Source organism: Notolepis coatsorum, assembly GCF_963971535.1.
Source record: "Notolepis coatsorum genome assembly, chromosome: 2".
Lineage (NCBI taxonomy): Eukaryota > Metazoa > Chordata > Actinopteri > Aulopiformes > Paralepididae > Notolepis > Notolepis coatsorum.
The window spans coordinates 165,825,399-165,850,159 of NC_140166.1; the positions used below are offsets into that span (position 1 = coordinate 165,825,399).

The 24,761-nt window shown below is 44.7% G+C and overlaps 1 protein-coding gene across 2 annotated transcripts in view; it reads right to left on the minus strand.

Annotated features, from left to right (window-relative positions):
• The window catches only part of podn (podocan), an 82,819-nt gene that overhangs the window by 55,417 nt on the left and 2,641 nt on the right, over nucleotides 1–24,761 (minus strand). The window contains exons 2-6 of one of the 2 annotated variants that reach the window (XM_084338180.1): nucleotides 21,756–21,837; nucleotides 20,621–20,917; nucleotides 19,811–19,904; nucleotides 19,448–19,512; nucleotides 18,015–18,124 (exon numbers count right to left, since the gene is read on the minus strand). In XM_084338180.1, coding sequence (XP_084194306.1) covers nucleotides 18,015–18,124; nucleotides 19,448–19,512; nucleotides 19,811–19,904; nucleotides 20,621–20,893 — 542 coding nt within the window. In that variant the 5' untranslated portion in view covers nucleotides 20,894–20,917; nucleotides 21,756–21,837. The remainder of the gene's footprint in view (nucleotides 1–18,014; nucleotides 18,125–19,447; nucleotides 19,513–19,810; nucleotides 19,905–20,620; nucleotides 20,918–21,755; nucleotides 21,838–24,761) is intronic. The other variant, XM_084338181.1, reaches the window with a different exon arrangement.

Here is a 24,761-nt window from a genome sequence, read left to right on the forward strand (position 1 = left end):
GAAAATGCCGGTGGAGGTCAGAATGATCATCATCTTCTAGACACCCCGGTGGCGAAGACATTATCACTGTATTTCCTCGAAAATAGTGAGAGAGAAAATAAAGATATAATGTCAACGCAGCTCCTTCATCGTAGCTCCTCTTCAACATTTCACTAATCTCAAAGTGGTGTATACAGACACTCGCCGTGGTGAAAACAAGGAAGGAGCTGTTAGTATGGCCACACCCCTGCTTATGTAGAGGAGCGGATGGGGGTGTGGCCAGACGGATGGGTGTGTAAAGGTGCATGTGAAAATGTATTCAGTGCTAGTACTGATATGGAAGTGGATTCCAGTATGACGCAGAGCGGAGCTACACGACTTATAACCCACTACCTGTCTCCCTAGTGACCAAAACTGCGATCTCAGTAAAACATATCTTTTTCATGTATACGTTCCAATTTCCTTTTCATGAATATCATTATTAACTTCAGTCCTCACCATACATATCGAATATTTATTCATTTTCAGGATTTTAACCATTTCTTAAATTAGGGTTAGGGTTAGGGTTGGGGTTAGGGTTGTGGTTGTGGTTAGGGTTAGGGTTAGGGCATTAGGGTTAGGGTTAGGGTAACCCTAGGGTAACCCTAACCCTAACCCCCTAACCCTAACCCTAACCACAACCCTAACCCTAACCTGTCCAGTTCTGCGACTAGAGTGAAAGGTGTGACACTTGTTGTTCACACGTTTAATAGTGATTGTTTTTAAAAAACAAACATGGGGTTCCGGTTCCGGGTCAAGGATGGGGTAGTCGCTCATTGCCACATGTGACTCCCGTATTTTATATTTTGTCCTAAAAGCCTCTTTTTATATTTTCAACTCGGTTAAACCTTTTTGTATATACCCCCTTTATGTTTCTACCTATTTATTTTGGCTGCAAGAACCACAATGGCGACGAGACAGCTGAGAAATGATCCCAAGAAAGATGATTCGCCCGCAGATATAGCCGCCATTGCTGGGCTAATTGAAGAGCTAAGGCAGGCCCTGACCAACGAAATCAGAGCGTCCGCTGCCTCGCTCGAAACTAGGATCGACAGCCTCTGGACGACGGTTAACGACCATGCCGAGCGTCTGACCTCCGTGGAAGGCGGGTTAAATACGTGGACTGACAGGGTGGACGAGCTAGAGGCCAGGTGTACGGCGCTGGAGGCGAACAATGACAAGCTAAAGGCTAAGCTAACTAGCGTGGAGTCACGGAGTCGCCGGTCTAATATACGCATCTTGGGGTTGGATGAGTCCATTCAAAGCGACCGGCCCAGCAACTTCTTTGCGGAGGTGCTGGTGGAAATTCTGGGGAAGGAGGTCCTCCTACACCACCCGAGCTGGACCGGTGTCACCGGGCTCTCACGGCCAAGCCAGCGCCCGGCTCCAGGCCTAGAGCAGTTATCGCCCGCCTGCACCACTACCGAATAAAAGAGAGAATTATCTGGGAGGCACGGAAGAGGAGAGGGAAATACAGAGGGAAACCAGTCCTAATTTTTGAAGACTACTGTCCCGAAGTTGTGGAACAGCGTTCCCGCTACAAAGACGTCATGGCCCCCCTCTACAAGCTAGGACTCAAGCCGTCTCTACAGTTCCCTGCGAGACTTATCATCACGGATGAAGACGGCATGAGAAAACATCTCTCATCGCCTGAGGACGCTGTGGACTTCTTGAAGACCCGGCGTGGAGGGGACCCAACACCGGCCTCACCTACACCAAATGCGGTAGTAGCTTGATTTTGGGCCGCTAGCACCTCGCTATGGCTAAACTCGCCGAACGTCATATTACTATATATTTCTTCGTTCTTATAAGTATGACTGTTGACTGTATGACGTTAGGTATCGCCTGGATGCTTTATTTTTCTCTGCGTCTGACTTAAGGGGGGGTTGGCCTGGTCTGTTTTGTATAACTATTACATAATGCCACTTTATTTTGTTTGCTTTTTGCGTCCACTGTATGCCGGGGAGCTGAACGCTAGCTTTGGTTAAATGACCTAGGACCTCTATGCGTGTCACTTACGCCTCGTCACAACTTGGCTTAATGCCTCCGTGATGCACTTTTTTTTCTTTTTTGTGTGCATGTATATATCTGTTCGGACTGGGTTCTCATGGATCCATCAGCCACGCTCTCCTAGCTACGTTCTGCTAGCCACACACATGGCAAATGGTCGCATCTGCGGCCGGAGGCGTCTTCTTCTTCTTCGATGGGTTTGGTGGCAGGTCGCGACCACGGAAGGCGCATGCCGCCACCTACTGTACTGTTGACCTGCTCAATAGGGTCCAGCTGCGGCGCCGGAGAATCCTCTCACTGGCAGACGAACTTTTGCGCAGCGCCCTCTCCTGACACGGCGGCCTAATTGCGCTATGACAAGGCAGCAAAATACTCTGTGTGATCCATAGGAGACAACGGACCTGTCAGCAGAGTATCGCCCTCTTCCGGCCTGGTGGACGTACGGCACACGTTTATCACGCAGTGCACAGGTTATTTACCCCTCCCCCCTTTTCTCTTGCTATGGTCCCTGTGTTAGGTTTCTTATTTAAACCTAGTCATGTTCTTATAAGGTTTAATGTGAACTTTTCCATTTACTATTTTGAGGCTTTTTATTTTTGTGTTTGGGAGTGTGGCAAGCAGCCACTGAGAGAGTAATCTACTTATGGTAGGTTTGAGGGTTTTAGGCCCTATGGTGAGTCCCTGTGTTGTTGGGGAAAGGCCCACCGGCCCTGCACCTTTATATGTTTTTAATGTCATTAGTATTTGTTTTATGTATGTACCCCTCAATATTCTATGGCTACGGCTAACTCTGAGAGCTTTAAGCTCTGCTCCTGGAATGTTCGAGGTCTTCAGAAATTAGCAAAGAGGAAGGCGATTCTGACCTTTTTAAAGAAGGAGAATGTCTCTATTGCTTTATTACAAGAAACCCATATGGGGCCCAACAACACCGCTAAACTCCAAAAGAGTTGGGTGGGACAGGTCTTCGCCACAAGCTATTCTACATTCAGTAGGGGAGTGGCCATATTGATCAATAAAAATCTCCCCTTTAGACTCATAACTTCCTCTTTAGATAGCCTCGGTCGCTATGTGATTATCAAAGGGGTTCTTAAGGGTAAAGAAATTACATTTATGAATGTATACTGTCCCCCAGGCTACTCCCCTGACTTTCTATCCAAAATATTTACTGAATTTAATGGCCTGGCCTCTGAGAATGCTTTTGTGGGCGGAGACTTTAAATGTCACCTTATACCGTCTCTTGACAAACTCCCACCCATCCGTTTTGCGGAAGTGGTACACGCCCCCCCTCTAGGCAAGCAAAGATGCTCACCTCCGTATAATAATAATAATAATAATACTTCGTTTCATATAGCGCCTTTCAGAGGACCCAAGGTCGCTTTACATAAGGGGGGGGGGGGGGGGAGGTAACAAATGAACAAACATAGTGGACAGACACAACATATACATATACATATAAAGTGAGAAAGTTAGTGGTTGAAGGCCAGGTTGAAGAGGTGGGTTTTGAGCAGTTTTTTAAATGAGTCCAGAGTTGGGTCTTGACTCAAACCTCACCTCTGTGCTCTTATTACTTGATCTCAGTGCAGCCTTTGACACTATCGATCACTCGATTCTTCTAGGTCGGCTTGAGAACCATGTTGGCATTCGGGGTCTCGCACTAGCTTGGTTTAAATCCTATTTAACTGATAGAACACACTGCGTGGTCTATAATGATTTAACATCTGAGACCCTCCCAGTGCAATGTGGTGTCCCACAAGGCTCTGTCCTGGGCCCTTTGCTATTTTCGATTTACATGCTACCCCTCGGCGATATCATACGCAAATTTGGCATAAACTTTCATTTTTACGCTGATGACACCCAATTATATATACCTATTAAGCCAAATGATTCCTCCCAACTACAAAACCTTGAGGCCTGCTTGCTTGCCGTCAAAAAATGGATGTCGCAAAACTTTCTACTCCTTAATGCAGATAAAACTGAGATGTTAATTGTTGGCCCCCCAAACCACAGAGGCCTGTTTCAGGACATCTCCCTCAACTTTGATACCTGTCATGTATCCCAGAGCTCCACCATAAAAAACCTCGGAGTCATTTTTGATTCCTCCCTCTCATTTAATGCACATATAAAAAATGTCACCAAAATTGCATTCTTCCATCTTCGTAATATCGCAAAAATACGCCCCATTTTAACTCTGGCTGATGCTGAAACCCTGATTCATGCTTTTGTCTCATCACGTCTGGACTACTGTAATGCACTTTTTTCAGGCTTACCTAATTCAAGCATCAAAAATCTTCAACTCGTGCAAAATGCGGCTGCACGGATACTAACTAGAACTAGAAAATTTGATCACATCACACCAGTTTTGTCCGCCCTACATTGGCTTCCTATCCAAGCCCGCTCTGACTTTAAAGTGCTACTCCTCACCTACAAAATTTTAAATGGGCTTGCACCGCTCTATCTATCTGATCTCATCTCCCGATACTCGCCCGCTCGTGCTCTGCGCTCACAAAATGCGGGGCTTCTATCGACCCCTAGGGTTAAAAAGAAATCCGCCGGCCACAGAGCCTTTGTCTACCGCGCTCCCTACCTGTGGAACAAATTACCTGCCGTCATCAGGGGCGCCTGCTCTGTCGAAGCTTTTAAATCCCTGCTTAAGACTCATCTTTTCTCTCTCTCCTTCAACCTACCTTGATCTCACCTGGTCGGGGACTGACCTTTAGATTAATCTGTGTAGTTTAGTTATGGTACAGGGTACTACATGGTACCACTGGGTAGTTTACTATAGGGTAGTTTAGTTAGGGTACAGGGTACTACATGGTACCACAGAGTACTACTTAGTACTGCATGGCATTACAGGGTACTACATGGCTTACACAGCTCTACATGGCACTACATGGAACTACAAGGCACCACAGGGTACTACATGGCACTACAGGGTACTACAGGATACTACGGGGTACTACATGGCACTATGGGGTACTATAGGGTACTACATGGCACTACGGGGTACTACATGGCACTACAGGGTACTACATGTCTGCTCCTTTGCAGCACCACAAACATGGGAACTCTCTAACTCTTCCCCCCCCCTTCTCCCCCCCCCCCCCCCCCTCCCTCCCCCTTCTCTCTGAGTACCCGTCTCCTGGCGCTGACCAAGGTGATGGATGCCTCGGGGTCTTGGCCAAGCTTGTAGTGACTGCTCTACATGCACCTCCGAGGCATTGGATCAGTTATTCACCGCCGTCTGTCCGTGGTCCTGTCAACTGATTAACAGACTGTTAACTGATTAACAGTCAACGCGGTTTCATTGCTGGGTTAAGTACTTCTATTCTATTCACATAATACGCTTACTTCATATATCTACTCCATTCACATATATGCCTACCACTTGTATCTATTGCTATGTCCGCCTACTACAATCTCATGAGCTGTCTAACGCCTGTCCCGTCTCCCTGTCTTCCTATGACTTGCTGTCCTGGAGTGTTGACCGGAGTGTTGGACGTCCCGTGACGAAGGCCGGGAGATTGCGACCCCCTCTGCGTGCCCCCCTGTCTTCGGAGGTCTCGTAGTGGTGACCGGAGTGCCGGATGTCCCGCGATGATGTCGGGGAGTTCGCGACCCTCTCTGCGCCACCCCCCTTCCCCCTGTCTCCGGCTGTCCCTGAGCAACGACCGGAGTGTTGAATGTCCCGTGACTAAGACGGGGAGGACGTGACCCTCTTGCGCCGCCCCTGTGCTTCAAATAGATCCGCTATCAACTCTATCTTTAATCTTTCAAAATGTTCAATTGCTATCGCTATTAGCTCTATCTTTAATTTTTCAAAATGTACAGTTGCTATTGCATGCACTCATCTGTGTTTCACCACACACATGAGTGCATGCTTACCAACTGTCCGTCTGCAACACTACTATCACCGACATCTAAGAAGGGAGATCCCCCCTTGAACGGCCCTTCTAAGGTTTCTCTCCTCCACATTGCCTGTGGAGCTTTTTTTCCCTATTGTTAGGTTTTAGTGAGTTTTTCCTTACCTTCGCGTGGGGTATGTCTGGGAGTGCTTGCATTCTTTCATTTATTTGCATTCATCTAAAAAAATGTTGGACCCTATGGTGTTCTTGTTCTGTTCTTGACTTATTGTTATGTTGTCTTCTTGACTTGTTTAAAGAAGACCTGTACGGCCCATGGGGACATTAACGTGTGTTGTCGGGCCCTATAAATAAATTTGATTTGATTTGATTTGATTTGGGGCGGTGCGGAGTTCTGCGGGGAGGGAGTTCCAGAGGGTGGGAGCTGCCACACTGAAAGCTCTGTCCCCGAACGTCCGTAGTCTGGTTCGGGGGATGGAGAGCTGACCAGTGTCCGTGGATCGCAGGGACCATGACTGAGTGTAGGGGTGGAGGAGGTCAGTGAGGTACTGAGGTGCCAGGGCGTGAAGGGATTTGTAGGTGAGCAGGAGGGTTTTGTAGGTGATGCGGGATTTGATGGGGAGCCAGTGGAGGTGGATGAGGATGGGGGTGATGTGCTGCCAGGGTTTGGTGCGGGTTAGAACCCTGGCAGCTGAATTTTGAACATACTGGAGCCTGTCCAGGGTTTTGCTTGGGAACCCGGACAGGACCCCGTTGCAGTAGTCCAGGCGGGAGGTGACGAAGGCGTGGATGAGGGTCTCAGCTGTGGTGTCGGAAAGTGATGGTCGGAGTCTGGAAATGTTTCGGAGGTGAAAGAAGGCGGATTTGGTGAGGGAATTGACATGGGATTGATAGGAAAGGGTGGAGTCCAGGATGATGCCCAGGTTGCGGACCTTAGGGGATGGGGAGATGGAGCAGCCGTCGATGTTGAGGGTGAGATCCCCAACCTTCCAGAGCAGGGCCTTGGGTGCCACAACCATGAGCTCAGTTTTATTGTTGTTGAGCTTGAGGATATGCAAAGACATTGGATTCTCAGATGTCTGGAGAACCTTTTGCCCATCCGAACTGAAGTTCACCTTTTTTAGCGGCCCACACAAGAGCAACAGTAGAATTTTTGGACACATCACACACCATCGGTGTGTGTACTGTACGTGGGCTGTCATAGCTCCACCTACAGGCCTAATGGAGAACACCAGGAGAACACCAGGATGTGAATGGAGGGTGAATGTGAGGTATATCGTGTAAAAAAGTTTTGATTGATCGCAAGACTACACTGTAAAAAGATAAATAATAATAAGTTACCAGAACTAAAAAATATTGAGTTCAGTTACTGTGCATTAAGGTTTTCAGTTTTCAATCCATAATAAGTTAACAGAAAAATAAGTACACAACCACATTATTTCAACCTAATAAAACTATGTTTATTGTCATTGTTTTAAGAACACAAGTTGACTTGGTAATACTCACATTTTGAGTAAAAAAAAATGGCTTTTAACATGTGCAATGTTCAATGAAATAGACAAATAAATAATACAATTTGTTGATTAATCCCACTGGTCACAATGGTGACCGTAATAATGTTTTTGTTATAAGGCTCTGCAAATGTTACTGAATGATGTAGCAATGTATTTCCAGCTAAATTGAAATAATAAACAAATAAAGGGTCTCAATTAAATATGTGGTAGTAAAAAGAACATGTGGGAGGATTTCAACAAGATAAATGCGACAACAGTGCAAAATATTTCACTATAATATTTCAAAGCAAAAAAAATATATATATATATATATATTCTTTTTTTATTAAAAAATTTTTATGCTGCCCCCTGTGCCTATGAAAATGCCCCTGCGTGCCTATGCAGGCACGCGTGCCTAGGGTTGCCTACCCCTGTTTTATCGGATCACGCTCCTATATATCTGGTCTACTCCCTGTCAGAAGAGAGGGCACTGTCGAGGCGTTGGCGCCTCAACCCATACCTCCTCAAGGATATGTTTGTCTCCTATTTCGAATCGGAATAAAAAAAATTCTACTCAATTAACTCACATTTTCCTCCGATTTTCTCCCATCCCAATGTTAGTCGTATGCCAATTCCCAGTCCCTTCCTGGTCGCTGCGCACTTACCCCCCACAGTCAGATCATCTGGGAGAGTGGAGGCTACCACGTGCTTCCTCCGACACACGTCCAGCCAATCACCGCTTCTTTTCACCTGGCAGCGCGGATTCTCATCAAGAGGGCGTAGCGTTTGGGAGGACCACACTATCCCCCTCAAGTCCTATCCGCGCTTAGCAGGCGCCCCGACCGAACTGTAGGAGTCGCTGTTTACAACGACCCGGACCCACCCCGCCAGCTTCTCCCACCCTCTAATACAGCCAATTGTATTAGTGCAGACGGCCAGCCAAGCTGGTGACAACCCCGGAGCTGTGAGCTGGATTCGAACAGGCGAATCCAGCTCACAGCTCCGGGGTTGGTGACGAACGCAATCTCCGCTCGGCCACCTAACCGCCCAATTAACTCACATTCTACGGATAACCCGTCTTTGCTCTGGGAAACATCCAAGGTCTTTTCTCGCGGACTGATTACGTACTGTCTTACGTATCATCCAAGAAACGCAAGAAAAATGAACAATGCAAACTTCTGGAATCCAAACTAGCCGACCTTGAGAATCAACATGTCTCAAACCCAGCCCCGTGCTTATAGAGCATACGGCCACCAGAACCGTGTTAAACACTCTTTTGATCCAGGACGCCGAATACTCTCTTAAATTTGCCAGACAGAGAATGTACGAACACAGGGACAAACCTGGTAGGTGCCTAGCTAACTTGGCAAAAAAAAGGGCCGACACCCAAGTAATAGCCTCAATCTCGGACTCCAACGGGGTCAGGTCCTTTGACACCAAAACTATTAATAAAGAATTTGCCTCTTTCTATGCCCAACTCTATAGGACCGAACGACCCGACGGTGCTCTCTCTGACATGCAAGCTTTTTTCGCTGACTTGCACCTCCCTAAGGTATCGAAAGATCAGAACTTGCTCCGTAACGCCCCAATTACGAAGGAAGAAGCTCTGGGCGCCCTTAAGGCTATGCCATCTGGCAAGGCTCCGGGCCCGGACGGTTTCGGATGAGAGTTCTATAAGGAATTCGGTCATATTCTTTTGGATCCCCTGCTGGCAATGCTTAATCACTCCTCTGAGGTGGGGATATTACCCCAGTCCTTACGGGAAGCTAATATTTGCTTAATTCGGACCAAAAATTGCTCTCCAAGATCCTGTCCATGCGCCTAGAAAAAGTACTCCCTTTTATTATTAACGAAGATCAGACTGGTTTTATTAAGGGTAGGAACTCTACCGACAACATGAGACGGCTCCTTAATATCATCCAAATGACTCGTGAGACAGACCACCAGTGGTTCTGTCTCTCGACGCGGAGAAGGCATTCGACCGTGTAGAATGGCCGTATTTGTTTCTAACCCTCACTGAATTTGGCCTAAGAGACACTTTTATTGACTGGGTCAAGGTTCTTTACAACTCACGGATGTCGGCGGTCCTGACTAACGGGCTTAGGTCTAACAACTTTCCTATACAACGGGGGAACCCCCAAGGGGATCCTCTTAGCCCTTTACTATTTGACATGGCCATAGAACCACTCGCTCAGGCCATAAGGCAGTCAGCCGAGATCTCAGGTATTAGAGTGGGCGAGAGGGAACACAAAATCACTCTTTACGTGGACGACGTACTGATCTTTATATCTAAACCTGACTCTTCTATCCCATGACTAACCCGCATGATCTCCACATTTGGAACCTTCTCGGGGTACAAAATGTACTTTTCCAAATCCGAAGCAATGCCACTTGGGACACTTAAATCCATTCCGATCCTGCCCGAGCCCTTCCCATTTAGCTGGTCGCCCTCCGGCTTTGTTTACCTAGGAGTATTTGTGACACCCACCTATGATACATTGTTTAAGGCCAACTTTCCCCCCCTTTTAGACACCATAAGGGCAGACTTAGTTAGATGGGCCCCTTTACCAATCTCCTGGCTGGGTAGGATAGCCCTTGTCAAAATTAACGTACTCCCCAGACTATTATACCCTCTCCAAATGATCCCAGTGCTGCTGACAAACAAGGTTATCAAGGTGCTAGAAGGCTGGCTAAGCTCATTCATTTGGAATGGGAAGAAACCGTGTCTGAAAATGGCCAAATTACAGATGGATAGTGAAGATGGGGGTCTAGACCTACCTAATATTAGACATTACCAACTAGCAGCACACCTTAGGGTACTGGTCGTCTGGTTCAGATCAGACCCACTGTCAATCTGGCTAGACATTGAATCCTCGCAATCTAAGTCCCCCTATGGAACCTACTATTTATCAAATACTTTAAGTCTGTTAGGAAAATATGATCCAACCCCATCACACTATGCTCCGTCAAGGCCTGGAAGACCTTGGTGGAGGGCCGAGCCAAGCTGACCTCTCCTCTTACGCCGATCGTAGGCAATCCTGACTTTAAGCCAGACCAAATTGGCGGCGGCTTCAAGACCTGGCATAAGCAGGGCATAACTGATCTTGGCCACCTGTTTGATGGCCAGACCCTAATGTCCTTTATACAGCTGCAGCAGCGGTATGGCCTATTGAAAGCGGAATTTTTTAGATACCTACAAATTAGGCAGTTTATCACCAAGGACACCTCACTTTTAACTAACAGTTCCACCTCGCAGGTGGAGAAAGCCCTCTCCTTGCAGATCCCTAAAAAACAAATATCTATCTTCTATAGTACTCTAAACCTTAATTCATCTTTATCTTCCCTTGTTACTAAACAGTCCTGGGAAAGAGACCTGGACATAGAGATCACAGATGTAGACTGGCAGGATGCATGGACCTACGCAAAAATAATCTCTGTTTGCAATCGCACCAAGGCTATTCAAGTTAGAATCTTGCACCGCATTCATATTACCCCTGCCCTTAAGAGTAAAATGGATCCCAATACATCCCCACTTTGCTTTAAATGCAAGATAGAGACTGGAAGCCACGTCCACTGCTTTTGGACCTGTGTAAAGCTTCAGAGCTATTGGTTCAACATCGTAGAGGAACGATCTGACATATTTCACACCCCCATCGAGCTGGATCCCCTCTGCCTCTTACTAGGCCTCCCAGATATTCATATTGCCAATTTCAAACATAAGATACTGTTCAATTTGTTAACATTTGCTGCTAGGAATAACATCCTGTTGTTTTGGATCTAGGATGAGGTCCCATCAAAGAGGGCATGGCCAGGGTGCGAATCATGGGGGAGCTGGGTGAGCCATGGCTCCCCTAGATCAGACATCAGCTCCTCTGAAAACATGATTTGTGAATTTTTGGGGGGTCCCGTCATGGCACAATATCATAATGGAATGTATTCCCTGTGAGTATATCACGTGCATGCTGCATTCCAAGTTGGATACTTTTTATGAAATATGGGACCCTTATCTGTCACATATTGGACCTGCGCTATCCACCACTGTACTCGCTGGATTTCCCCATTACCCATAACCTCCCAATAGACCAATGCTGCCTTGTTTTGTCTGATTGTGCTGTCATTGTTGCCAAGGGAACCGTAACTAATGCAAAGGTGCTTACATATACACGTACACATACACACGCTCACACCACACATATACGCATGCACACACATAGAACACACGTCACTCACACACATGCAACATGCAAGTGTAAATTACACAGGCATATCAAACATTCACACATAAAACACACACATAGGTAAGGCACACGCACACATGGGTAGGTAGAACACACATATATATAGCACACATAGATAATGCACACACAAAGAGCCACATTTAATTTTATTATTTTACTTTCTTGTTTGCCTGTCTTGTACTGTTATTATTGTTGTCATCGTTGTTGTTATTGTTACTATTATTATTATTATTATTATTATTATTGTTAATGTTATTGTATTGTGATGTCTTGTTCTATGTTGAAAAATGGAAAATAAAAACATTTATATAAAGAAAATTAAAAATTAAAAAAATATGGATTATTGTAATGTGAGTCCAAGATGTGATACTGAGCTACTTTTTTGGCATATACATAAAATCTAGCCAACGCTATCCACAAACACACGTTAAAAAAATGGCTTTTTGACCAGAACTGCGACAAGGGTGACTGGAGGGTTAACTTTACTTACTTACTTACTTAGGCCTTTTATTCCATTCGGAACATAGGCCATTGATGAAAAGTTTCCACCCCCGTCTGTCTTGCGCCATCCTCTCCAGCTGTTTCCACGTCAGTCCCCTTGTCTTGAGTTCCTGCTCAGTGTCTTTTCTCCAGGTGTTTTTGGGTCTTCCTCTGCCTCGCTTGCCTTGTGGGTTCCCGGTTAATGCCTGTTTGGTTATTGCGGTTTTGTGTCTTCGAAGTGTGTGCCCAATCCAGCTCCATTTTCTCCTGGTCAGCTGGACCTCCACTGATTTTTGCTTGGTGCATTCCCACAGCTTGATGTTGGTGATTGTGTTTGGCCAGAAGATCCTGAGGATACTTCTCAGACAATGGTTGATGAAGGTCTGCAGTTTATTGTTGATGTTAGTGGTGGTTTTCCAGGTTTCAGAGCCATATAGCAGAATGGATTTGACATTGGAGTTGAAGATTTTGAGCTTGGTGTTGAGTTTGATGTTTCGGGTTTTCCATATCTTGTTGAATGTTGCTCTTGCTTTTCCTATTCTTGCCCTTACGTCTTCCTCAGTCCCGCCATCAACAGCTATAACACTACCCAAGTATGTGAATTTGTCAACCTCTTCCAGTGTCTGGCCCCCAATGGTTATGGGGTTTGTGCTTTTATTATTGACTCTGATTACTTGAGTTTTTTGTCCATTTATTTTGAGCCCAAGTCCAGCTGCAGTTGTTTCTAGCAGCTGGGTTTTGTCTTGCATCTGTTGATGGTTATGTGAGAGTAGTGCGATGTCATCCGCAAAGTCCAGGTCTTCGAGGTGCTCCGTTAGACTCCACTGGATGCCAGTCTTTTTATTGGTTGTGGTTTGCCTCATGATCCAGTCGATGCATAGGAGGAAGAGGAAGGGGGGAAGTAGGCAGCCCTGTTTCACGCCGGTGAGCACTTTGAAGTGTTCTTGTGCACATCCGTTATGTAACACTTGGCATTTCATGTCCTGATAGAGTACATGTTCTTGATTATGCTGATGTATTTTTTAGGGATTCCATAGTGTGCCATGAGTTTCCAAAGCAGCTTGCGGTCTACACTATCGAATGCCTTTTCAAAATCTATGAAATTGACATAGACAGGTGCGTGCCATTCTACGGATTGCTCGATGATTATCCTGAGGGTGGCAATTTGGTCACTGCACGATCTACCGTTCCTGAAACCGGCTTGGTTTTCTCTCAGTTCATCATCGACCCCTTTTCGCAGTCTGTCCAAGATAATGCGGTTGAACACTTTGCCAGGTGTTGAGAGCAACATAATCCCACGATAGTTGTTGCAGTTCTTAAGGTCTCCTTTCTTGGGTATAATAGCAATGAGCCCGTCCTTCCAGTCTGTTGGTACATTTCCTTCTTTCTCCGAGATCCTTTTGATCAGCTGGTGTAGCATGGTGGTTGAGGTTTCAACGTCTGCCTTTAAAGCTTCTGCTGGAATGTCATCTGGCCCTGCTGCCTTGCCACGTCGCAATGCATTGATGGCCTTTTTCACCTCATATCTTGTTGGGGGGCACAGTTGATCTCCAGCATGTGTGCAGCTGGCGGAATCTCCACCTCTTGGACAGGGGGCTCTCTGTTGAGGAGCTCCCTAAAGTGCTCAGTCCACCTTTGGTGTTGTTCTTCCTTGGTGGTGAGCAGTCGTCCTCGTTTGTCACGGATTTGTGTGTTTATCTGTCTAAACCTCCCGGTTAGTTTCTTGGTGGTCAGGTAGAGTTCATTGAGGTTATTCTTTCCCGCTGCTTCCTCTGCTTCTTGCGCCAAGTCTTCTATGTATTTCTGTTCGTCGCGTTTGATGCTTTTCTTCACTTCCTTGTTTGCTACTTTGTAGTCTCTGTGAGCTGCTCCCTTTTTTGCTCGAGTTTTGCATTTCGCTGCTGTCGGGACAAAACCTCATAACTCCATTTTTTTAATATTTTTTTTATTATATAAATCAACTCCATAGATCATCCTCCATATGTGTGTGTGGGTTTTACAAAGTTTAAACAATGGGAAAGCATTAAACCGATCATCTGTCTAAACCTACTAACTCTATTCACCCTCAAATCTGTGTTCGTTTTTTTCATCTGCTGAAAAGTTGTGTTTATGGAGTTATGAGGTTTTGTCCCGACAGCAGCGATTTGTTTATTGTGTATTTTTTTGCCCTCCTCTCCTCTATTCTTTTCAGTGTTTCAGTGGATATCCAGGGTTTGTGGCATGTTTTCTTTCTCCCTACCACTTCTAGGCATGTCTCCTTCCATACGGTTTTCGGGTTGTTCCAGTGCTCTTCCACTGGTTTTTGAGCTTGTTCTTGCAGGGCTTGGAACCTGTTCTGTAGGGTGATTTGGTATAGTTCCATTGTTCCTATGTCCTGGAAAAGCTGGATGTTGTACTTTGCTCTGTTGTCAGTGGGGCTGTTACAGCGCTTCAGCTTGAGTTGGAGTTTTGCAGCCAGTAGGTGATGATCTGACCCCGCATCTGCCCCCCTCTTCACTCGTACATCCAGGAGGGAATGTCTGAACTTCCTGTTTATACATATATGGTCTATTTGGTTTTCTGTGGTGTGGTCAGGTGATATCCATGTGGCTTTGTGAACGGGTTTGTGGGGGTAAACTGTCCCTCCTATGACCAGGTTGTAGTCCGCACAGGCGTTTGCAAATCTTTCACCATTTTCATTCATACTGCCGATTCCATGCTTTCCCATAATCAGCTCGTATCCATTGTTGTTGTTCCCAACCTTTGCATTCATGTCGCCCATGAGGAGAAAGATGTATTTTTCTCTCATAGCCTGGAGTAGCTGTTGTAGCTGGTTGTAGAAGTTGTCCTTTATTTCCTCATCTGTGGTGTTGGTGGGTGCATAAAATTGTATGACAATTAATTAATTAATTCTTTTATGGGTGGTTTTAAATCTTGCGGTGATGATTCTGGAGTTGATGGGCTCCCAACTGATGAGGGCCCTCTGCGCTTCTTTGGAGAGCATGAGTGCCACTCCCTCCGTGTGTGGTGCTTTCTCATCCGGGTGTCCGGAGAAGATTATGGATTCACCACTGGTCAGTTTGACTTCTCCTGTCTGGAGCCATCTGGTTTCACACAAGCCAATGATAGAGAGCTTGTATCTTTTCATCTCCTCTGCGATGACTGACGTCTTCCCCGCTGTGTACATGGTCCTGATATTCGAGGTTGAGATGTTGGTAGACCGCCTAGGCCCTAGGGGATAGAAGGTTCTGACGCACCCTCTCCATGTGGTTTTCAGCATGCGTCTTCATAGTCTCTTCAGCTTGTATGCTTGAAGAGCTTCCTTCTCCTAGGGTGCAGGGTTTCTTACTTTTCTTCAATGTTTCTGTAATCCAATTATCCACTTCACAGGGAAAAAATGCGCCTAAAAGTACATACCCAAGTAAATGGAAGATTGCTCCACTTCTACAAGGTCCATTTGCATGTTCTTGGTATCTAGGGACATCTATGGACCTCAGGGAATGTAGTTACATTGTCAGAAATATTGTGTCTGTTACTATGCTTGCCACAAAATGGCCACTGAGCTCATTCAGCACCTTCTTGAGAAAAGGGCAGATGATTTACAGGGTTTTTTGTAGATACAGTACTTAATTTTGCCATTGAAATTTGAATATAGAATATCAGGCCTATAAATGACCTTATTATGGCCAAGTCATACATCTATGGATCGGGCAAAATCTCATCTTTCAGAGTTCAATCTGGATTTAGTACCACCAGGCTACTGAAATCTAGTACAGTTACTTTTGTATAATGTCCATAGCTCCGCCATTTTTACCAGATTGCGACGAGTTTCTTTTCTAGATGTTCACAGAAAGGTAAAGAAACAATATACGTTGTATTTTATGGCAATAACCTTCAGGTTTGTTCGACCCATGAGATATAATCACGAAAATAACGTCAATATTATTTTTACACGTCAGCCGGCTGTAGCTTTGACAGCGGCTGGTGTGAGCTGGGTAGTGTAGTTTTATGAAATTTCGATGTCCATCGAACCCTAACCCTAACCCTAACCCTAACCCTGGGTCTCCTCTTTCTTAGGTCTACAAAGATTTCACGACAGTGTAATTTCCTCGTGTCTAAATCATCCGGTTTTCGATGCAATGCGCAGAGATTTTTATAAACTCATATTTCGCTAATAACACTTAAAATCATTGGTAAACAAACGTAGTGCTGAAAATATACACTTTGACTGCTGTTTTGATGTACGTATTCGTATTATCTATTTATGACGTGAAATAAATCTCAACCAGGTACCGGGCCGATTGGGCTTAAGGGGTTAAAGGTGCTATAGATAAGATTTGTATGTAGACTAATCTTTTATAAAAAGAAATTCCGCAGAGCTTTTAGAAAGGTGCAGAATATAAGTATTGCTTTTCCCCTAAAGCAAAGGATTGATTTATAATTATTAAGGCTGTCAAAGTTAACGAGTAAAAAAAATATTATTTTCTTTTAAGTTATTTTGTGCATCGCTCTGTTTTGAATTTGATGCAAATTTGCAATGCATGAGGGTCATCCTTTTGTGTTAAATGGCTGCATAAAGCAAGAATTTGTTGACTCTCATGTTGATGAGAGTATTAAAACTTGAAAAATATCTGTTTAACCCTTTCTGCGCCAAAAACTAGTATACTCGTGTTTAGTATACATATTTTTCCTTTGATCCCCGTTCTATACACTCAGCCAGAGCTCCCTGAGTCTCCTTGGCACATCTGCCTACATTAAAATTGCAATGACGATAGAATCCTGCCAGGTGGCAGTATCGCCTACCTTTTGAACTGGAATAGTTTAGTGTGTGGACACTTTTTATTTCTTGCAAGAACTCCCTTCAGAGGACAGAGCGACAGAGCGATCACTAGGAGATTTTATCGCTTCAAACCTATTTCCCGTATACACGAGTATACACATACACCAGTAATCGCAATGGCGATGGGATCACTGGGGATTATTCTTTTTGGAGTACCTTCTGGCTAAGGTAAGGTATATTCTATGTCTATTTGACCGAACCTGAAACATGTTTTTGTAGCGATCACAGTGTCGTATTTTACCATACCTACACCATGCTTTTGGTAACGATCAGAGTTTTGAGTTTAAATGACCCCCCCCCCCCCCCTTGATGATTTTGTGAAGACACATATGTACATGGTATATACCTTTGATTTGGAAGTATTTGGGGTTTTTAGAAGAGCAACCCGAACGATTTGGGCATATTGCATATAACGTGTCATATCTCGCGATCTATGAAAAAAGACTACTCTCTGTACTGCACCTATCTGTACTACTCTCTGTACTGCACCTATCTGTACCACTCTCTGTACTGCACCTATCTGTACTGCACCTATCTGTAGTACTCTCTGTACTGCACCTATCTGCACCTATCTGTACTAACCTACACTGTAGCACTCAACACTTTGATGAACATTGTTGCTCAGCTGATAGAGTTGTGCCCTTCCTGATGGCTTGTCGTACAGAACTTGTAAGTCGCTTTGGATAAAAGCGTCAGCTAAATGACTAAATGTAAATGTAAATGTACTGCACCTATCTGTGCTACTCTCTGTACTGCACCTATCTGTAGTACTCTCTGTACTGCACCTATCTGTACTACTCTCTGTACTGCACCTATCTGTGCTGTACTGCACCTATCTGTACTACTCTCTGTACTGCACCTATCTGTACTACTCTCTGTACTGCACCTATCTGTGCTGTACTGCACCTATCTGTACTACTCTCTGTACTGCACCTATCTGTGCTGTACTGCACCTATCTGTACTACTCTCTGTACTGCACCTATCTGTACTACTCTCTGTACCTATCTGTACTACTCTCTGTACTGCACCTATCTGTAGTACTCTCTGTAGTGTGTAATATATGTTCACTTCATTACCTCACTTCAGTTCACTTACTTTAGTAATGGCTTCTGGCCGAACGTGTAGGGGAAGATCCTTGTAAGCTGATTAGCAGCGAAGTCAGCACTGACCAGAGAGGACGGCAGGTGTCTCGGCGCTGCTGTGAGCTGTAAGCAGAACAGCGGAAACACCACATTAACCCCCAAAACTCACCCTGTTTCGCACCGGCGTTGTGCGCTTTCACTTGGATTTCACTGGTGGCTACGGACAACTGACTGTAACCCTTTCACTACCACACTACAGAAGGTTAACCTTTCACTAACACACTACTAGTACAGACGGTTCTGTAGTGTGGTAGTGAAAGGGTTAACCTTCTGTAGTGTGGTAGTGAAAGGGTTGACCCTTTGTCGTGTGACAGTGAAAGGGTAAACCTTCTGTATTGTCGCAGTGAAAGGGTTAACCCTTTGGTAGTGTGGTAGTGAAAGGGTTAACGACGCCGGCCGTTCCTCCAGTGACTTGGAGTGGTGAAGCCAGTGCCAGTAGCGCAAGTGAACAATCCAGTGCGCTTCACCAGTGCGCTTCACCAGTGCGTTATTCAATCTTTTCTTTGCTAAATGGAAGTTGCAGCGCAGACACATGTCGCCGCCTGTGCTCTTCTCTCAGCTGAAAGCAGGGGTTTCGGTCACCCCAACCGGAACATGCAAATTATTGTGACAGAGAATATGGGAATACGGGAAAATGGCAGTGAGATTAGACTTTAGGTGGGTTTAGTGCTTTTCTCCTTCATAACACGGTCTATGGATTAAAGCAGCATGGGTGTCTTTCAGGCTTAGCGAGCACTTAAAAATATACCCTGCAACCCCCTTGTCTATTCATCCCTTTCAAGAAGTCACATACAAATCTGTCCAGCCTCTCTCTCTCTCTCTCTCTCTCTCTCTCTCTCTCTCTTCAAAAAGGTCTGGGTCTCTCTCTCTCTATCTCTCACTCTATCTCTCTCATTCTCTCCAAAAAGGTCTCTCTCTCTCTCTCCAAAAAGGTCTGGGTCTCTCTCTCTCTCTCTCTCTCTCTCTCTCTCTCTCTCTCTCTCTCTCTCTCTCTCTCTCTCTCTCTCTCTCATTCTCTCCAAAAATCTCTCTCTCTCTCTCTCTCTCATTCTCTCCAAAAATCTCTCTCTCTCTCTCTCTCTCTCTCTCTCTCTCTCTCTCTCTCTCTCTCTCTCTCTCTCTCTCTCTCTCTCTCTCTCTCTCTCAACTAACTGGCAGCAGACATAGGAAGTGATTACATGCATTACAAGCATAAGCTTGTATACACTGTGTGAGAGTTGAGTGGATATCATTGAGTTCACTGCCCCCCCCCCCCTGCCCCACCCCTGCCTGGCAACAGGCCAGAGTCCGGCATGCAGTCAACAAGAGAAGAGAATAATAGAAAATAATAGAATAGAATAAAGGAAGGATTTTGAAGCTGGAGATGTGGTGTTGTGTGTGACTCACCTTGTTATTTGCCAAGTATAAATAAGTCATCTGTTCAAGCACTTCAAATACTTCATCCTCAAGGCCTGAAAGAGACAACTTTCCACAATAAATTGTAAGATGAATCACAAAAGCAACACATGCAATAATGATCTCTGGATTAAATTGTAAATTGGTGGGTCGAGAACAAGCCACTTTTTAACGTGCAGCATTTGACAAAAGGATCGACTCATCTGCCTTTGTGATTTTGACACAGAAGCGGGAAAACCAAAACCAAAAAAAATAAAAGACTCCTGACTGAATTCATATGGCATTGTTTATCGGCGTGGAAAAAGTGTCTACAAGTCAACTCTGCAGCCCTTGCCGCCACGAGTCGCGTCTCACCGTGTGTCGTGAGCCAGTTGTTCTGGAGGTTCAGAGTCTCCAGCTCTTGCAGGTGAGAAAGGTGCTCCACCGTTACCTCTTCGATTTGGTTGTTCTGGCAACGGGAGAGAAAACACAAAGCACAATGAAACGAAGGCAGAAAGCAGCTGAAGAAGAGGGAATAACTGTGCGGTGACATAAGCGCAAGGAACGAGCCATATATGGTGCTAGACAATTAAGGGTTTTTTGTCATTGAGTTTTGAAATATATATATATATAAAGAGATAGAGAGAGAGAGAGAGAGAGAGAGAGAGAGAGAGAGAGAGAGAGAGAGAGAGAGAGAGAGAGAGAGAGAGAGAGAGAGAGAGAGAGAGAGAGAGAGAGAGAGAGAGAGAGAGAGAGGCATATAGAGGGGGGAGAGAGAGACCTGTAGTGAGAGAGAGAGAGAGAGAGAGAGAGAGAGAGAGAGAGAGAGAGAGAGAGAGAGAGAGAGAGAGAGAGAGAGAGAGAGAGAGAGAGAGAGAGAGAGAGAGAGAGAGAGAGAGAGAGGGAGGAAGGGGGGAGAGAGAGACATAGAGGAGAGAGAGAGACCTGTAGAGAGAGAGAGAGAGAGGGGGAGAGAGAGACCTGTAGAGAGAGCGAAAGAGGTAGAGAGAGGGGGAGAGGGAGACTTGTAGAGAGAGAGAGAAAGAGATAGAGAGAGGGGGAGAGAGACTTGTAGAGAGAGCGAAAGAGATAGAGAGAGGGGGAGAGAGAGACTTCTAGAGAGAGAGAGAGGGAGAGAGAGAGGGAGAGAGGTGGAGAGAGAGACTTGTAGAGAGAGAGAGAGACCTGCAGAGAGAGCTGTCTGGTGTTCTCGGCGAGATTGGTGGGGAACTCGGTGAGGTCGACGCCGGCACAGTCCACCGCCCCCTCCGTCGTACAGCTGCACTCCGGCGGACAGGGGATCGGCGTGGGTTTTGCCGCCGCTGTCACAATCTCTTCTGTAACCTGCTCTTCCTCCTCCTCTTCCTCTGGTTCTACGGGTGCCTGGCAACGGACCAGCGTCCAGGCCAGGAGCAACACACTCAGGACCTGCAGGACCGAGCGCCTGGGAAAGGCCATGTCAAGGATTCAGCTCTCCGAGCTCTAAGACAGGAAGACAAAGTAAAATAAATGTGTACCTTTTATTCAAGTAGTGCGGTAATATAATAGTAGTAGTAGTAGTAGTAGTAGTAGTAGTAGTAGTAGTAGTAGTAGTAGTAGTAGTAGTAGTAGTAGTAGTAGTAGTAGTAGTAGTAGTAGTAGTAGTAGTAGTAGTAGTAGTAGCATTGACAGTAGAAACAACTGTCCATGGAATGCAGAGCAGACATTTTTTTTCTTTGCTTTTTTTAACTCTTCGAATGCAGTTGGCAATCACCAATGTTATCTAGTGTTATCTAGTGTTTCATCCAACAGAATATACATGTCTGTTAACTGTATACCGCATAGAATAGAATAGAATAGAATAGAATAGAAATACTTTATTCATCCTGAGGGAAATTTGGCACTACAAATCGCTCACAGTAAACAGTAAACATTTAGGTAGACAAAAACTAAAGAATAAAAATAAGCCTAAGAATAAAATATGGTGCAGGATATACCTTTCCTATGTTACATTCTAATATAAGATATACTAATATAAAATGTCCTATGTTACATTCTAAAATATACTGTAAAAATATCCAGAATATACAGTAAGTGTAAAATTTTACTATATGTCGGTCTAAAAGTAAAAGTAAAAATCCAGGAAGATAGTACTGTCACCCTGTGCTCAGTGATGCAGTGAGGCACAGTGATGCATTTATGCATTATATGCATTATAGGATCGCAGTCTGATATACAGTAGGTCAATCTTATTACCACAGCAGGTGGGACCAAAACATGGTCGGACATACGTAGCATGCAGACATAGCATTAGCATGCATCCAACTGATGGAGAGCTCACTCTGTTTACAGACCAGGATGACAAGAGATGACGATCTGTCTGGAGCCTCTCACCTCTCACTGCCAGGCACGCTCACCACAGACTGATGTGGACAAAGAACATTGGTTGTTTTGTCTGTAAGTGTCTGGTTGTTTGGTCTGTAAGTGTCTGGTTGTTTTGTCTCTAAGTGTCTGGTTGTTTGGTCTGTAAGTGTCTGGTTGTTTTGTCTGTAAGTGTCTGGTTGTTTTGTCTGTAAGTGTCTGGTTGTTTGGTCTGTAAGTGTCTGGTTGTTTGGTCTGTACTGTAAGTGTCTGGTTGTTTGGTCTGCAAGTGTCTGGTTGTTTTGTCTCTAAGTGTCTGGTTGTTTGGTCTGTAAGTGTCTGGTTGTTTGGTCTGTACTGTAAGTGTCTGGTTGTTTGGTCTGTAAGTGTCTGGTTGTTTTGTCTGTAAGTGACTGGTTGTTTGGTCTGTAAGTGTCTGGTTGTTTGGTCTGTAAGTGTCTGGTTGTTTTGTCTGTAAGTGTCTGGTTGTTTTGTCTGTAAGTGACTGGTTGTTTTGTCTGTAAGTGACTGGTTGTTTTGTCTGTAAGTGACTGGTTGTTTGGTCTGTAAGTGTCTGGTTGTTTGGTCTGTAAGTGTCTGGTTGTTTTGTCTGTAAGTGTCTGGTTGTTTGGTCTGTACTGTAAGTGTCTGGTTGTTTGGTCTGTAAGTGTCTGGTTGTTTGGTCTGTACGTGTCTGGTTGTTTGGTCTGTAAGTGTCTGGTTGTTTGGTCTGTAAGTGTCTGGTTGTTTTGTCTGTAAGTGTCTGGTTGTTTGGTCTGTACTGTAAGTGTCTGGTTGTTTGGTCTGTAAGTGTCTGGTTGTTTGGTCTGTAAGTGTCTGGTTTGTTTTGTCTGTAAGTGACTGGTTGTTTGATCTGTAAGTGTCTGGTTGTTTGGTCTGTAAGTGTCTGGTTGTTTTGTCTGTAAGTGTCTGGTTGTTTGGTCTGTAAGTGTCTGGTTGTTTTGTCTGTAAGTGTCTGGTTGTTTGGTCTGTACCTGTAAGTGTCTGTTGTTTGGTCTGTACTGTAAGTGTCTGGTTGTTTGGTCTGTACTGTAAGTGTCTGGTTGTTTGGTCTGTACTGTAGGTGTCTGGTCGTTTGGTCTGTAAATGTCTGGTTGTTTGGTCTGTACTGTAAGTGTCTGGTTGTTTGGTCTGTAAATGTCTGGTTGTTTGGTCTGTACTGTAAGTGTCTGGTTGTTTGGTCTGTAAATGTCTGGTTGTTTGGTCTGTACTGTAAGTGTCTGGTTGTTTGGTCTGTACTGTAGATGTCTGGTTGTTTGGTCTGTACTGTAAGTGTCTAGTTGTTTGGTCTGTAATTGTCTGGTTGTTTGGTCTGTACTGTAAGTGTCTGGTTGTTTTGTCTGTAAGTGTCTGGTTGTTTGGTCTGTAAGTGTCTGGTTGTTTTGTATGTAAGTGTCTGGTTGTTTTGTCTGTACTGTAAGTGTCTGGTTGTTTGGTCTGTAAGTGTCTGGTTGTTTTGTATGTAAGTGTCTGGTTGTTTTGTCTGTACTGTAAGTGTCTGGTTGTTTGGTCTGTAAGTGTCTGGTTGTTTTGTCTGTAAGTGTCTGGTTGTTTGGTCTGTAAGTGTCTGGTTGTTTTGTCTGTAAGTGTCTGGTTGTTTTGTCTGTACTGTAAGTGTCTGGTTGTTTGGTCTGTAAGTGTCTGGTTGTTTTGTCTGTAAGTGTCTGGTTGTTTGGTCTGTAAGTGTCTGGTTGTTTTGTCTGTAAGTGTCTGGTTGTTTGGTCTGAAATGTCTGGTTGTTTTGTCTGTAAGTGTCTGGTTGTTTGGTCTGTAAGTGTCTGGTTGTTTGGTCTGTAAGTGTCTGGTTGTTTGGTCTGTAAATGTCTGGTTGTTTGGTCTGTAAGTGTCTGGTTGTTTTGTCTGTAAGTGTCTGGTTGTTTTGTCTGTAAGTGTCTGGTTGTTTGGTCTGTAAGTGTCTGGTTGTTTTGTCTGTAAGTGTCTGGTTGTTTGGTCTGTAAGTGTCTGGTTGTTTGGTCTGTAAGTGTCTGGTTGTTTTGTCTGTAAGTGTCTGGTTGTTTTGTCTGTAAGTGTCTGGTTGTTTGGTCTGTAATTGTCTGGTTGTTTTGTCTGTAAGTGTCTGGTTGTTTGGTCTGTAAGTGTCTGGTTGTTTTGTCTGTAAGTGTCTGGTTGTTTTGTCTGTAAGTGTCTGGTTGTTTTGTCTGTAAGTGTCAGGTTGTTTGGTCTGTAAGTGTCTGGTTGTTTGGTCTGTACTGTAAGTGTCTGGTTGTTTTGTCTGTACTTATGGTTGTTTGGTCTGTAAGTGTCTGGTTGTTTGGTCTGTAAGTGTCTGGTTGTTTGGTCTGTACTGTAAGTGTCTGGTTGTTTGGTCTGTACTGTAAGTGTCTGGTTGTTTGGTCTGTACTGTAAGTGTCTGGTTGTTTGGTCTGTAAATGTCTGGTTGTTTGGTCTGTACTCTAAGTGTCTGGTTGTTTGGTCTGTACTGTAAGTGTCTGGTTGTTTGGTCTGTACTGTAAGTGTCTGGTTGTTTGGTATGTACTGTAAGTGTCTAGTTGTTTGGTCTGTACTGTAAGTGTCTGGTTGTTTGGTCTGTACTGTAAGTGTCTATTTGTTTGGTCTGTAAGTGTCTGGTTGTTTGGTCTGTAAGTGTCTGGTTGTTTGGTCTGTACTGTAAGTGTCTGGTTGTTTGGTCTGTACTGTAAGTGTCTGGTTGTTTGGTCTGTACTGTAAGTGTCTGGTCGTTTGGTCTGTAAATGTCTGGTTGTTTGGTCTGTACTGTAAGTGTCTGGTTGTTTGGTCTGTAAATGTCTGGTTGTTTGGTCTGTACTGTAAGTGTCTGGTTGTTTGGTCTGTAAATGTCTGGTTGTTTGGTCTGTACTGTAAGTGTCTGGTTGTTTGGTCTGTACTGTAGATGTCTGGTTGTTTGGTCTGTACTGTAAGTGTCTAGTTGTTTGGTCTGTAATTGTCTGGTTGTTTGGTCTGTACTGTAAGTGTCTGGTTGTTTTGT